At 32.0% G+C, this 15,594-nt stretch overlaps 1 protein-coding gene across 1 annotated transcript in view; it reads left to right on the plus strand.

The window, feature by feature from the left end:
* The window catches only part of LOC129218111 (ubiquitin-conjugating enzyme E2 J1-like), a 66,120-nt gene extending 52,968 nt beyond the window's left edge, over nucleotides 1-13,152 (plus strand). Inside the window, exons 6-7 of the mRNA XM_054852308.1 lie at nucleotides 6,020-6,149; nucleotides 11,074-13,152. Of these exons, the coding sequence (XP_054708283.1) occupies nucleotides 6,020-6,149; nucleotides 11,074-11,400 (457 nt within the window). The 3' untranslated portion in view covers nucleotides 11,401-13,152. The remainder of the gene's footprint in view (nucleotides 1-6,019; nucleotides 6,150-11,073) is intronic.
* Nucleotides 13,153-15,594: the final 2,442 nt, after the last annotated feature.

Raw genomic sequence — 15,594 nt, forward strand, 5'->3', positions numbered from 1 at the left:
GCATCTTGTAAATATTTTGATGTGTTCCACAATTGGAAGTTATTTTAACATATGCTACCTTAGTTTAGCGAATTTTTCGTTTAATTTCAATAATTGACGAAGGAATTACTTCGGAAACCATGGTAACATTGATCTTATTCGGACTTCGCAGAAAATTGCTTCTCGCGTTTGAAATTTCAATCCTTTTGCATCTTGTTAATATTTTGATGCTTCTTACAATCCAAAGTGATTTTGACATGACCTTAGCTTAGCTTATTTTTCGTTTAATTTCAAGAATTAATGAAGGAATTATTTTTGAAACCATGGCAACATTGAACTTACTCGGATTTCGCGGAAAAATGCTTCTCGCGTTTGAAATTTCAATCCTTTTGCATCTTGTAAATATTTTGATTGGAAGTTATTTTAACATATTATGCTACCTTAGTTTAGTTTATTTTTAGTTTAATTTTGGTAATTAAAGAAGGAAAAAATTTGGAAACCATGACAACATTGAGCTTATTCAGACTTCACGGAAAATTGCATCTCGCGTTTGAAATTTCAATCCTTTTGCATCTTATAAATATTTTGATGTGTTCCACAATTGGAAGTTATTCTGACATATGCTACTTTAGATTAGCTTATTTTTCATTTAATTTCAATAATTAACCAAGGAATTATTTTGGAAACCACGGTAACATTGAACTTACTCGGACTTCGTGGAAAATTGCTTTTTGTGTTTGAAATTTCAATCTTTTTGAATCATGTAAATGTTGAAATATTTTTCCCAATCGAATGTTTTTCCCATATGCCACCTTAGATTAGCATGTTTTATGCTTAATTTAGTAGAAAATAAATGTTTTATGGGAAACATGCCAACATTGAACTTGGTTCGTGAAAATATGCTTCTGTGAGCTTTCAATAGTTTTGCGTCTTATAAATATTTTTATATTTATGACAATTAGAAGTTCTTTTGACATGATACGTTTTAATTTTTATTTAGATAACTAAAAAATTAATAATTTTTGTGTTTAATTAGAGTTTATTTAGTTTTTCAAACTTAATTTTGATTATTCTTTGCTTATTTTCGTTTATTACTGTTTTTTTGTGTGGGGGGGATATTAAATTTAAATAATTGAGTACATAGCATTATAAAGTAGCATTTTTATATGAAACAAAGTTGAAGTATGTAATTTCATCAAGTTGAATTTGTGTACATCATTTCATTGTCATGATGCCTGCTGTTTTTCTCATGTGCCAGCTAGGCTGGCAATTTGGGATGCGCTGCTTCATTTTTCCAACTGCACTGTCATTTGGTGTGAAGTCCGACTTCCACAGTACACACATGTCATAAGGATCAGTTTATAGGGTAGGCAATTATTCACAGCATAACATTAGATTCACACAAAGAAAGGACAAAAGAAAGTATGTCCATGCCCGAGCCGGGATTCGAACCCGAACCTTCCTGTCGCAGTCAGACTTCTCTGACCACTAGACAAGGCAGGCGGCATGATGCCTGCTAAGGGGGGATTTGTTCCCCCCCCATAAAAGTTCAAAGCACTCATGGCCCTGCAATCATGGAGTAATTTTTTAATGTAAGCTTTATGATTCTTGAAAATATACTTTGAATATGAAAATTGCAAAACTAAGCCTCATGTGATCTGCTTCCCTTTGTGATTGAGCATTTCAGACATTTTTAGGAAAACTTTGAATACAGTAGATCTGTTTGGTGTGTGATAGATTCATATCGGTTGTGAAGGGTATAATGCTATTAAGAAGCATTACAAGACAGAAAAACACAAAAATAATTTTAAACTAAGGAAAGATGAAGCACAGCTTCATCTATCCTTCTGTGAGACTACCAGCACCCCCCCCCCCCCTCCCATCCAAGTGTTTGTGTAAATAATATTATTATTCAATGGATAAAAAGAACAGTTGTGCAGAAGATAAAGGAATTGTATCATTAAAAATCTCAGTATTATGGTTAATTAACAAATTATCTTCATGGATTTAGCAGAAGGCAGCTAATTTGCCTTTTGGTGCTTCCTTGAAATTAAATGAATGGTCCTCCCAAGGTCATCTTTTTAATCCTAACTGGTCCTCTTTAGTCCTCTTTTTAATTGAAAATGGTCTCCTTCCTTTTCTAAAGCTAAAATGTGTTGAGTGCCCTGTACCGTGTTTCTTCCTGAGTGGAGCAGCGTTTGACTTTAGCTCGTCTCTGCAGCTCAATTCTGAGCCCATGAAGCTCCTGCGCAAGTCCTCAAAACTTCACTTTCGAACTTGGCGTCGATGAACTTGGGCGATCATGGTGGGCGCATGGGCTGTGTAGGTTTTGACGATGTCATTCTAGGAAGGGCTCTCCAGCCACTTACCGTTTCAGGTCTCCACACGCACGATTTTTTTTCTTTTTTCGGAACTTTGCGTTTGGCTACGGTTGCAATTATTGCTACTTGCGGGATAACTCATCTCAACTTCGATTGTTTTGGTTTTAATTGTGTGGAATGTAGGTGCTGCAGCTCACGTATCAACTAAACGTTCATTTTAATAATAATGCCTCCGAAGAGGCCGCACAGCCAAGTTTTCAAAAAAGAATACGCAAAGCTGTTCTCGATTTTAAAAGAATTGAGGAAGTCGGAAAGACATGGACACTTTGGGGTCGTTCCAGACACAATTTGGGTCCGCTTTGCGGCCCCTTCACAAATTTACGCATCGTAAAAGCGGCCCCATTCACAAAATTCCACATTCAAAAGCAGCTCATTCACAAAATAAATATACAAACAACATAATAGGGTAAATCTGGAGCTATCATTTTTTTTCCAACCGGAAAGCTACCGGACCAGCAGCTACGTGTGAAACATAGTCGCCATATTTGGTCATTCACGGGATGGAATCAGACAAGATGCTTAAGTGCTTAAAAGTCTATGAACAAAGCAGAATTTGTATTTTTAGACTTATTTATGCGTATGTATTGCACTTATGTCAGGTAGTGTTATTACATGTTTTTAATCAAATAGTAGTGCAGTCGAACCTGTTTATCTCGAACCTGCCTATCTCAAAAACCTCTCTGTGTCGAAGTTTTTCATTTTCCCTGCACATAAAGTATTAATTCAATGTTTTCCCCCATGTTTGTCTTGAATGAAATTTTCTGAAAACATGCATAACTCGAATTTTGACTTAAGTGTCTTTCTTGAATTCCATCCACAACAATCTTTATTGACTGGAATTTGGAGACAGAAAGCACTTTTCTTAATATTAGCAGTCACATAATCCTCCAGAATTAAAACTTTATGTACAAAAAGCAAGTTTTCCAGCAATTAAATCCATTCTGAAACTGAGAGGAAGGGGACATTGTTGATTAGTAAAATTGCTCCCAAAGTTTTACTTTCGAGTCATTGCTCCAATTACTTATTTTTAGAACTTTTTTCAAAACTTCTGTATCTCGAAGCCTCCGTATCTCGAATTTTTCTTATGTGCCGTAAAATTCGAGATAGACAGGTGCGACTGTATTGCATTTTGAAAAAAAAAATGTCCTACTGGCCTGCCTTGTTATAAAAATTCCTGTATGTCCTCTTTTTTTTATTTTCAAAATGTTCCTATATTATTTCGAAAAATTCCTATATTGTTTGCAAAAAATTCCTATTTTTTCCATCGAATTCCTATATTTTTTTCAGAAAATTCCTATATTTTCTATCCAATTCCTATATTTTTTTCAGAAAATTCCTATATTTTCCTATATTTTTGTTGGCAAATGTCACTTCTATCCCTGCAAAAGTCCAAACTGTCGAAACTGGAAAATATTACATTTTTAGAGTTTTTGTTCAGTTTGAATTTCTATTGTAAATAAGTTAATTTTGTAGTTTGGATTGAAAAATTTAAAACCATTAGTTAGCAATTATTTGGATCAAGACTATGAAAAATTCTGTTTTACAACAGTTTGTTTCCAATGGCCATTTGTGATATTTAACTTAATAGTGTATAAAGAAATAAAAGAAGATATTGAGATTTCTAAAGAACAGCAAGGGGTGTAGCCCTTAAGTATATTAAGGCAATTGATTAAAACTAAATCATTTTTCAGCAAAAAAGTGGGTCGAGAGCAAATAATTCAAGTTTATTTCTAATATCTAGTTTATATTATAGTTTTAATGTAAATAAAAGTACACATATGAAGAAAAAGTATCATTTTCATCAATTAATTACACTACTTAGTGAATTATTTGTTTTTCATTTTGCTGTAATTGTTTGATTTTACATATAATGCCAGATTTTTTTTACATTTCATTCTAAAAATATAAGGAAGTTACGGATCTCTGGGTAAGTAGACATCGTGAGAAGAGAGGGGAAAATAATTACAGTCAAACTTTTATATATCAAACCTCCTTATCTTGAAATCCTTGGTGAATCGAAAAAAAAAAAATTCCCCAGCATTTTCTATAAAAACTCTTATGCATTTTCTATAGTTATCTCGAACTTTATTTTTTGAAACCCTAGTTATGTCAAAAAATTTTTAAGAAGCAAATTTCAATTGTTATTTTTCATCGGCAATTTTTGTAGCCAAACCAGTTCCAAGAACAATTGCTTAACGTTATTCATCCCTTTTCTTAGAAATTTTGAGAATAGGGGATTGGAGCAAGATAATAGGGGAGTGTGGGTATCAGGGGATGCTGTAGTTCTTTTTATCTGAGTGTTGTCCCCCGAGTTTTTTTTTTTTTGCATTCCTATCTAACACGTCCTGAGGACCGATTTTTCGTCAGTTTTCAAGCAAAAACGGAAAATACGTTCCTCATTTTCAAATTTTGCTTTTTTAACTCCTACAAAAGGTGCAGCTGAAAACTTTTTGAATGTGGGGGAGCTACGGATTGAAGATAAAATTAAGATTTTTTAAATTTTTAGGGGAAGAAACAAAGTTGAAATTGTTCATCTCAAAATCTCATCCTGTGCACTTTCAAATATTTCAAATCTTGTAAAATATTGAAGACTAACTTATTGATCGTAATTCAAAGTGACTCCATAGTACATATATAATTGCATATAGTGTATGTGTGTGTAATTGTGAGAGTTACTAGTGTAATTTTTTCAAAAGCTTGATAACTCGAAAACTCGATATCTCCAATTTTTCCCCTGTCCCAAGAATTTGAGATATTGAGGTTGTACTGTATCTTCAACTTGAACTAAAATTTCTTTTAAATGAAGCAAATTTTTTATTAAATTGTTTGCAAAGGGAAAAAAACTGTTATACAGTTCTCTCTGTTTAATATTACTGCTGTTCATGTTATCACTTATTGTTATGCAAGATTCTTGATCTCAATTTTTTCCCACCTGAACTGCAAGGAAATACAGTATAATCTTGAAAATATGGACTTGATAGTAATTTAAAGCCTCGGGATTTTTTATTTTCCCCAATGTTAGAGACATTAGTCACCAAAGATCGACTAAAATTTAGTTTTAAGACTTCAATTTTGAAAATTTTCTAAAGGCATTGTTCCACTGCCAGGCCTGTCTTTCCTCCGACGCTACTAAAGATATCCCTCTTTCAAAACAATATATTGCTCCTAAACAACATTTCCATATGAAAATTATCTTACATTTTACAAGTTCATCCTCTTCCTTTTTTTCTGTAAAAAAAATTCATAAAACTTATTTTTAACTGTTTTAATCTTCCTGCCAAACTTGCTACTCACACATTCTTCTCATTTTAGTACTACTTTTTGGCCAGGAACGGAATACGCTTGTTAACTTTAAGTTTTCTTGTTTAGCTTTCAGGGAGAGGAGGAGGGTAATGTTGCATGCTCAATACTTAAAGGAACATAGTGTTTATGAAAAACAGTGATGGGAGGGGGTATTATTACCCCCCTTAACCCCAAATTAAGGCCCTGTAGCTTAGCCTTTGCCCTACCTGAGGCAAAAGATGAACTCTGTCCATAGCTGAACCCATCTGATTTCCCTATGAAATATTGAAATATGTTGAATGTATGCACTTCAAAGGACACTGTCAATTGTTTTTAAACCATTGCATGATTATTTCATTTTCCCTTTTATTTTAAAGGTCTCAAGAATGGAAATGTACAGAATGTGGGCTTGTGCAAAATTTCTTGAAAAAAGATGATTCATGTCAATCCAGTAATGTTGAAAATGAACCAGAAATTGGTATTGATGCAAAAACAATTTGTTTAGAGGTAATTGTTGCAATCTATTAAAAAATTTTAGTTGACTTACAATCATGAAACTAAGTTTTACTATACATTGAAATTACTTGTAGATCTTTTGCCCCCCCCCCCATCTCCTCTTTACAAGAAAACAGAGAGACTGCCAAAAAAGTTAGAAAACTTTTAAGGTGGAGAAATTCTTTTTCTCATAAGGTTCCATGTCTGCTAACTTCATAGGGGCTCATGCCTGCTTGTATAATTCTTAACTTTCATTAAGGTAGCGATATATTACGTCTTACTGATGAAATACGTTAAAATCTAATTGCTATCCGGAACAAAAGTTACAAACATGTGGTTGGTAGCGATAGACAAGATAAAATAATACTAAAGCTCTTATTAACCAGGGCGAGTAACTCATGCATCTCAGGGTTACCCACCCTTTGAAGGGTTGACATTATTAACCAACACGGATCAAGGTTAACACTGTTGTTTTTCAGCTCCAAATCTAGCCCCTCTGTTACGGCGAACTCAAAAAACAAGCTACTTCCGTCAATAAAGATAGCGGACAACTATGACTTGTGTTTACATTGGAAGATTTGGAATTACTGGAATTAATTGAATGTAGGCCTCGAAAAATTGCCTACATAAAAGAAAAAAAGTGCATTGGATTTTCTTCAAAAACAATAATTTTACTACATTAAAAGACACATTACTACATTTGCAGGATGCCCTTTGATAAATAAAAACAATTTTTCATGCTAAGCTTTGGATCCCTTTTGGGGCCCTTATATCAAGGGGACACCTCGCAATTGCAACATGATTAATCTGCCTATGATTCTGAGACACAAATCAGTGATGAGAATTGAATATACTTGTTTTTTAGTAATTACTTACTTAAATAGCTTGTTAATGGTGATATGTGAATAAATAAAATAGTTAGCACTTTTTTTGTTCATACTATTTATTCATTTACCTCTTAATAAGTTGCTTATTTATCTATACTTAACTTTGTGTGCTTTTTAATATTTATATTGTGACATTACTTATACTACATTTATACACATTTTCCTCTTTCTCAACTTAACATTTCTTTTAAAAAGTTATTATTACTGTAAATTAATGAAAGAACTGACTTTTTATGCTGTGAAAACAAGTATCATTTGAATATTAAGTCTAGAGATATGTAGTTACTAAAATATAACGAAAAAAAATATGTGAAAATCTACTTGAATCTTGTTGGAAAGATTCTTCGTGCAGGAAGTCCTAGGGGCATGCTAGGGATTCCGTCAGAATTCCCATTGGTGCTATCCTTTCTTGAAATGGGGGTTTTCAACATTTTTTTTTGTTCGGTCATGCCATGCGCTCATTATGTAGATTTCAACTACATAATGTGTCATAATATGAAAATTTTTGAGGTTTGAGGTGTCTACAAAATATTTGAGAGTATACGCGCGTATGGAGTATGCTCTATGGGAACACCACTGCTGAGCGGCCAACTCATCCCAAGCCTGATCTTTTTGCGTATTTAGTAAGTCAGTGGAATAGCCAAAGGAGGGCCTACTGGGCACGAGCCCCTCCCGAAATATTCCTGACTGAGTTGTAATGCTTATTCATGTGGAAATTATGTTTAGTATTTATTTTATTTTTTTCTTTTCATTTCATTTCATTTCAAAAACTTTTTTTTTATCTTTTCAACTACTGAAATTTTTAACTAATTTCACCAAGCATAGCCTAAGAGCACAATATTAGGCCTTCAATTTTGAAATTTTTCTGAGGAAGAGCACCTAATCTACTGTTTTTGCTTATAACCTAATACTGCATTTTTAAAACTTCAATGCCAAAAAATTTCTGCAGGCATTTCCCGAACCTTGACCTACTATATGTCATCAAAGAAAGAGTAAAACTCGTTTGTAGAATGTCAGTTTCAGTAAATTCTCAAGGAAAGGTCCCTGAACCTCCACCCATTCCTTAACATTATTACCAAAATGTATCCCAAAATTGCGCCTTTAAGATTTTAATTTCGAAAGTTTTTCTAGGAACAGGTTTCATTCCCCCCCCCCCCCCCACACACACCTGCTATCTCATCTAACGTCTCTCAAGATGACTTAAAACTGCTATTTCGGATGATTTCTGGGAGGAACTCCAGATCCCCTAACTTCACCAAAAGTAGTCCTATATTAATTTCAGTTGAGAAAAAAAATTTGGAATGGCACCCCATTCTCTTTTCTATAATGAGATGAAAAACTGTCTAAAAGTATAATTTTTGACGTCAATTTTGAAAATTTCTCCGGTGGAAGGAAAACCTCTCCTACTTCTCTCTTCTCGTAACTTTTGGTTTCTATATTGCTTTCTAAGCAATAATTTTCCCATACAGAAATCCTCAGTGTTATACTTACATTAGTTTTTATAAATACAAATTTTATCAGTTTTTTTTTTAATTGAAACTTGATAATATCTGAATAAAGACGGGTAAGGGCAGCAGTTTCAAGTCTCTTTTTACCCTGACAGAACTATCAAAAACACACCCTGTTCGAAGGCTTAATCTATGGCAATCATTAAATCAGAATTCTCCAAATTGAGACCCAAATGGTCGAAATTTACTCAAAGAATTTAGAGAGTTCCAGCATTTTGATTCTATCAGGAGAATGGGTCGTGTAGAAAATGACATGGATTGTGAAGAAAATTGTTGGTGTTTTAGAAAATGCAGATCTATTTAAAGAGCAGTGTTGGTCAAAAGCACCTAAAGGACCATGTTCTGATGTAAACATACAGAGGAATCTAAGTCTCTAAAGAGGAAATAACTGGGTAGATTTTCTTAAGTAGAAGCGAAGTCTCAATTTTTAATGCTTAAAATATTTTTCCATGTAAACTTAAATGAATTATTGCACAATGGTTGGTAAAACTCTTCATTATTTCTGTCTCCTAATTAAAAACTATTTAGATCTTATTACTCAAACATAAACCTTGAGGTTATTAATCATTAAAAAAATATTTGGAATAACAACTTGTGAGGGTCAGGAGGAATGAGAGAGCTGCATTCATGCCGAAATTAAAGGAAAACTTTCTTATCCAATAAATGTGTGTGTAACAAATTAAAATCAGGGAAGAGTCTGAAGCATTTTCTTTTGGCTTAAATGAAGCTGTCCCATTCGTCCCATTTTTCCCAACTCTTCCCCAATTGGTGCATAACTGGTTAAAATTGATAATTAGCAGTTTTGAATATTCAGCACAATCTATAACAAAGTCTATACATTAATAACAGGGCAGGTGTGACTGAATGATATTTTTGATGAAAAACAAAAGTCTGAGGTATTACAGTGAAATAATTTTTATTAAAACTGATATTTTTTCCCCTTTCCATTTAATTTTTTATAACTAAAATGCTAAAACAAAAACAAACATATACTTTTATAGCTTCATTTTTCAATTTTAACACTATTGTTTGTTTTGTGAGTGGAATGACATTTTTGTACAAAACTATAAATTAATTTTTTTAACTGGTAAGTACTTTTAAGGTACTGAAATAGCAATAAGAAACTGTTGATCTGAATAATTTTTCATGTATCGGATTTAAATAATTGAAGTTTATGTGTTGTTATGGAATGACAAGGATGTTTTAATTCCATTAAATACAATAAAAGGGACAATATTGTAAATGAAACAAACAAACAAAAAAAATGCACTTGGCTCATATCAATTTAGTGAATAAAGTATAATGTGGGAAATAGTTTGTAAAATCATTCCAATAAGATTAGTTAAAAAACAAAATCGTAAAAGTTATAATTTTCATGGAATTTTCTCAGATATATGTACTGAAAAATAGTTAAAAGCGATTGTCTCTTTCTGTAAGAATTTGGGCCCTTCATGAAACAGAATTCTGGCTACTCCACTGTTAGCAAGTGCATTTGTTTTCTTGTACTCATTGATTTCTTTGTAATTGTCAACTAGCAAAGCCAGCATTTCAGCTTTAGTACGGAGTATAATTTGTTTTTGTGGAAGCGGAATTTATCTTTTAGTGATAAATAGAAAAATGAAAAAACACCATTCAAAAATCAGCCAAACAACATGCTTCAAAATCGACAATGAGGCTGCCAACCCCTCTGCTTATCCTCTCCTGTAAAAAACATCCCATGACTAAAATCCACCAATCAGAGTGATTTTACATCTAGGGAGAAAAAAATCAGCAGTTTTGGTGACTTGCTGTTGGATAATAACAACTATGAGTAACCTCGTGACTTGAGTCAGCCCTGGATTCACCTACTCAGCAGTTACTCTTCCTCAACTGGCTTTGGTTAAAAAGAGCAAGTGCGTTATTTCTAATATTTAAGATGCTTTATTCTTTGAATTTTATGTTTTTAAACTTTAAAGGTTTTATTCCATAAGTTAATTTATTTGTTTTGATTTCAGGTATTACATTTAATGAAATATTAATTAATCAAGTCATCAATTAAAGTTAAAAAAAAACTAAGAAATAAATTTCATAATGACTTTTTGTCTTAATTGGCAAACTTAACCCTCAATATCTAAAATAAATGAGGGTGTTTTATGAACTTTTGCTGCTTAACAAAATTACAGTCGATTTGTGCTCTAACGGGATTCGACTTATGTGAAATCATTATAACTCATTTTTCACACAAGCTGACACTAATTTCTCACCCACAACACGAACATTTTTGCTAAGGAATCGTTGACCATCAGTATTTGCAGAAATTAACATATTTCTTCCTTTATGTTATTGTTATGATATTAGTCTAGTCTTGAAGTACTGTTCTTCCATTTGCCTTTTTATATTTTTTTCTCTTTCACATTGGAATATGTTCTGTTGAATTTCTTCATAAAAATGTAGTTTTATTATTTTTAATGTGCAAGTATTGATTTCTTAACAGCATTTTATAAATTAAATACTGTTAGCATTCATTTTTTAACATTAATGAGCAGTTTAATTTATTTTCAGGAATTAAGTGAGGATGCTGTATGTGATACTTCCAGTTTGGCTGTAAAGGATTCCATCAGTAGTAATGGTTCCATATTAACACATAGAGATAGTAGCATCAAGACAGATTTCAGTGTGCAAAAAGAAGAAAATGTTAAATCTTTGAGTAGTTCTGAAGGATCAAATTTAGTTTTAAGGTGTAAAACCACAAATATTTTGAAAGAAAAAACAGTTTTGCAGCCAAGTCAACCTGTTGCAAAAAAAAATTTCCCCTATTCGTCTATTCTAATATGGGTACTTTTGCTCATCATAATAATTTTATTTGTGCGCCGAATTACATATAGTTAATTATGTAGTGTTTAGTGAAATGTTTATACCATATCTTTCTTATTATTATCCCACTTCTTTTTACATATGCTTTGGAGAGGTTATTTTATGTAAGAAAACTGTATAAAATAGACTTGTTTTTATTTATACGAAATGTGTTGGCAATATGAATGTCTATGAACACATGGATTCAATAATTTGTGCCTGGTACTGCCTGACTATGGGTGAAAACTAAATAAATTGAAAACTGGCTATTGTATCGTGTGTGAAGAACATGAAAGCATTGGAAATGAGCTGTATGGTCTTTTCCACTGAAGTTCTAAAAGCATCTTCCCCAGGGGTGGTGTTTTACCACTCATAAAAAGGGCTTTAGGACTGCTTCACAAAGCCAAGACCCCAAGCGTTGCTCTTCATTTCTCGGGATTGCATATAAAGGCATTAACAGTGCCATGTTTGTTTTTAGTGATGAAATTATTGTCTGTCTCATTATTAATTCAAACTATGTTCCTGCATATGCACAGTAAAATCTCATGAATGCTCCATAAATGTTGTTGCACAATTCCCACCAGCCAAGGAAATCTTGGTAAACCTTTAATTCTTCAGGTATTTAATAAATATTAATCTAAAAACATCATGGAAAAGTGCGAATACAAAAGATATTGTATTCACACTTTTATGTACCAGGTTTTATTAGGAATGAATGTATTAATTATATACAGTCAATTCGCAATAACTCGAATCTAAAGGGACCGACAAAAAGCTTCGACTCATCGGAAGTTCGACTTATCGCTAGTTTCAGTACTTGACATTTTAATAGTCCATCAAAAATTTTAATTAATATGTACATATAACAGACAAAATTACAGAACTTAAAAGTATTGAGATAGAAATCAAAAGCATGGTTTTGATTTCGATACTGTTGGAACCACTTAAATAGAGCTGATTCTACTTCAAAAAAGGTGCACATCTTCATTCGTTTCAAATTTTTATTCATGGATTTTATCGCTTTAGTTTATCTTTTTCTTTTAAAATCATCGACAGAGTACTTGCTTAAACATCTTTAATAGTAAAGAAAACTCTCTCTTTCTCTGGAACTTATTAGAAAATGATCGAACTAAAGAATGAAGGAGAACGCATCTTAACTTAGATCAGCCTTTGAATAAAGGTACAATCGGTTGACTTGACAGCTTAAAAGCAAATTCGTAGTCCAGCAACATGTCTAAGTGTAAACAGTACAGCACAACCAGGGCCCAATACAGGCTGATTTTGCTACCGTTTTTCGGTACCTTCACAAAAATCTTGTTTTGAAATCGGTACTTTCACAAAAAACAAATTATAAAATCAGTGGCTTCACAAAAATTCGCATTTTAAAATATAAAATTTGTTTCTCTGTTTAAAACAAAATTTACTCATAAAATAAAATTCTAAGCAGGTTTATATGAACAATCGCGTAAATAGAAAACTTTTTGTAGTATTTTAACTAATTTTTATGCAATATTATTGCAATCTTTCAACATCTGTTTTGGGAAACCGTTTTTCTCATAATTTCCTATTTTGTACACAGTGGATAGCCCATTAAGCTGAAATTACGATGATATTTTTCGTACTTCTTAGGTTTTTAGCTCCTCCCCCCCCTCCCCAAAAAACGAAATCTATTAAAAATAATACTAGATGACATTTACTTTTCGAACTAAAATTTCACTTGTTCTACTTCTCTTTTACAAAAATTAGGATGCCTCTAAAATTTCCAAAAAAAAAAAAAAAAAAACAATGCTGATAAAAAAAAAACTTTCCCAAAAATAGAATGATGCAATACTTTCACAAATATAGGTAGCGAGAAAAAAATCCTGGATTGACCCCTGACAACAAAAGAAAACTTGCTAACTTATTTTCGCACATGTAACTCCTTTAATGCACATTGGCTCAACAGGTGCTCTTCTTGCTTTAGAGGTCTATTGTGCAGGAATTGCAAGTGAAGGTGAATTAATATTTCTCTCATAGTCACTTGTTTCTTTCTTTTCGTTCTTTCGAAATAAATTTCGAGTCATTATTGAAAAAAACCTCGAGTTAAAGGAAGTTAACTTCGAGATATTGAGAATAATTAGCATGGAATCAAAGACAAAGGGGTTGGGACTTGATAAAAACTTCAAGTTATAGTCATATTTGAGTTATCGCGAATTGACTGTATTCATTTCTTATAAAAAACTGGGGAAAAAAAATCTTTGACCTGAAAAACGAATGCAATTAGTATGTTTTTTTTTTTCTTTTTTGTTCTTTAGCCATTGCATTGAATCCAAAATGAATACTGGTATTCTCATGTGAAGCTAAAAATTATTCAATGACTTACTGTATCAACAGCAAGAAGCAATTAAAGAATTAATACTGACGTTCTTATGTGATATTGCTTAATAGTTTGTATGTGCTTATGCTGCAAAAAAAGTCATGATCTTTAGAATTGGATAAAAAGCGGCAAATTCAAAAATCAGGGGTTTAATTTCTTCTGGAAAACCAGGAAAAATCAGACAATTTTATCTCTCAAAGTGAGTGGGAACCCTAGTGTTACTAATTAATTTTTAAGTAATCTATGTACATAAATATATTTAGTATTTGCTTGTAATTTTAATTACACAGAAGATGCATAAATTTGTAGTGGAATTTGGGGCAAAGTGAAATTGTAATGATTACTTACATTTTTCAAAATGAACAAATTGAAAAATTGTTTTGAAAATTATGGTACATAAAGAAAGAGCAATGTATTTTATAATAAAACTTGCATTTAAACATTATTTTTTTGTTTTTGACAGTAAATTTACCTTCAAAAAGGTGAAAAATTTTCCCTTTTGTTTATGGGGCAAAGTAAAAAATATAACTTTTTTATAGTAAAATATTTTATACTTGATTGTTAAGGATATATTTGATCTAATAAATGAATAAATTTAAAAAAAAAATGAATGAATGAAAGAAAAAAGAAAATGAAACAATAAGCGATTAAATAAATCGATAAATAAGTTAAAATGTGAAAAAAATGGAATGAATAAGAAAATAAGTGAATGAATGAATAAATATATAGGCTAATTTTTAAATGAAAGAATTCAAATGAAACAACTAACTAATTAATTAATAGATAACTGGTTTCATAAAAGATTGAATAAGTACATGAAATGTACTATTTCACTTTGCCCCGCATGCACTTGACTAACTACAAAAAACATCTGAAATACAAATAAGCCTAATATTAAGCACATAAATACTGCACCATATATTAGTAGGTCTAATTAATATTTAAAATGTTAATAACAATAACTTTATCATTTATTAATAACAAAAATAATAATTTTTAACTTGCAACAAAATATTACAATATGAGTATCAATTTTTGAAAATTGCTTGTATTATCATATTGTTTGTTTTAGAGGTAATTTTTTCTTGACTGGAATAGACTACATATATTACTACATAGTTGAAGTACTACTAGGCAGATGCCACTAAAAGCAGAGTAAATATTTTACCGTTTCACTTTGCCCCTCATTCCCCTACTTCATGTTAATGTTTAGAAAACAAAACAAAAAAAAACTAATTTCTCAGAAAATGGATAACACTTTCACTAATATATTTTGTTATTAAGATCTGATGCAGTGAATTTGATAACTGTGTTAACAGTTCTAAAATATAAGTATTATGTCAATTCACATCAGTGAAATAGTTTGAAATATGTTGAGATGACAAAAGTCATGGGATACCTCCTGATGTCATCACCTTTGCTCGAAGAATCCTACAGAAATATTAAGCCAAGCCATAGCAATAGATGTCTTCATTGCGAAAATGTTGCTGTTGCAGGATTTTTTGCACAAGTTGATATCTCGATTATGTCCAATAAATTATTTATGGAATTCATGCCAGGCCTTGCACCAGCTTTGCTGTCAACTCAGGATGCTCTGCTTCACTTTTCCAACTGCACCATAATTAGGTGTGAAGTTCAACTTTCACATGAAGGCCCATTTATAGGATAGGTAACCATTCACAGCACAACATATTCACATGAAGAAAGAACAAGGACATGGGAAAGAAAGTACATCCATGCCCAAGCCGGGATTCAAACCCAAGAGTATGACTAAGAGGCATAATTGCTTTAACTGTCCATAATGTGTTCTAACCAAATGGGTTTGATTGTGACTAGGGACAGAGCGCATTGCCATCCTAAAAATTTCAATGCTC

This window comes from Uloborus diversus, chromosome 3 (genome assembly GCF_026930045.1).
Source record: "Uloborus diversus isolate 005 chromosome 3, Udiv.v.3.1, whole genome shotgun sequence".
NCBI classification, from domain to species: Eukaryota; Metazoa; Arthropoda; class Arachnida; order Araneae; family Uloboridae; genus Uloborus; species Uloborus diversus.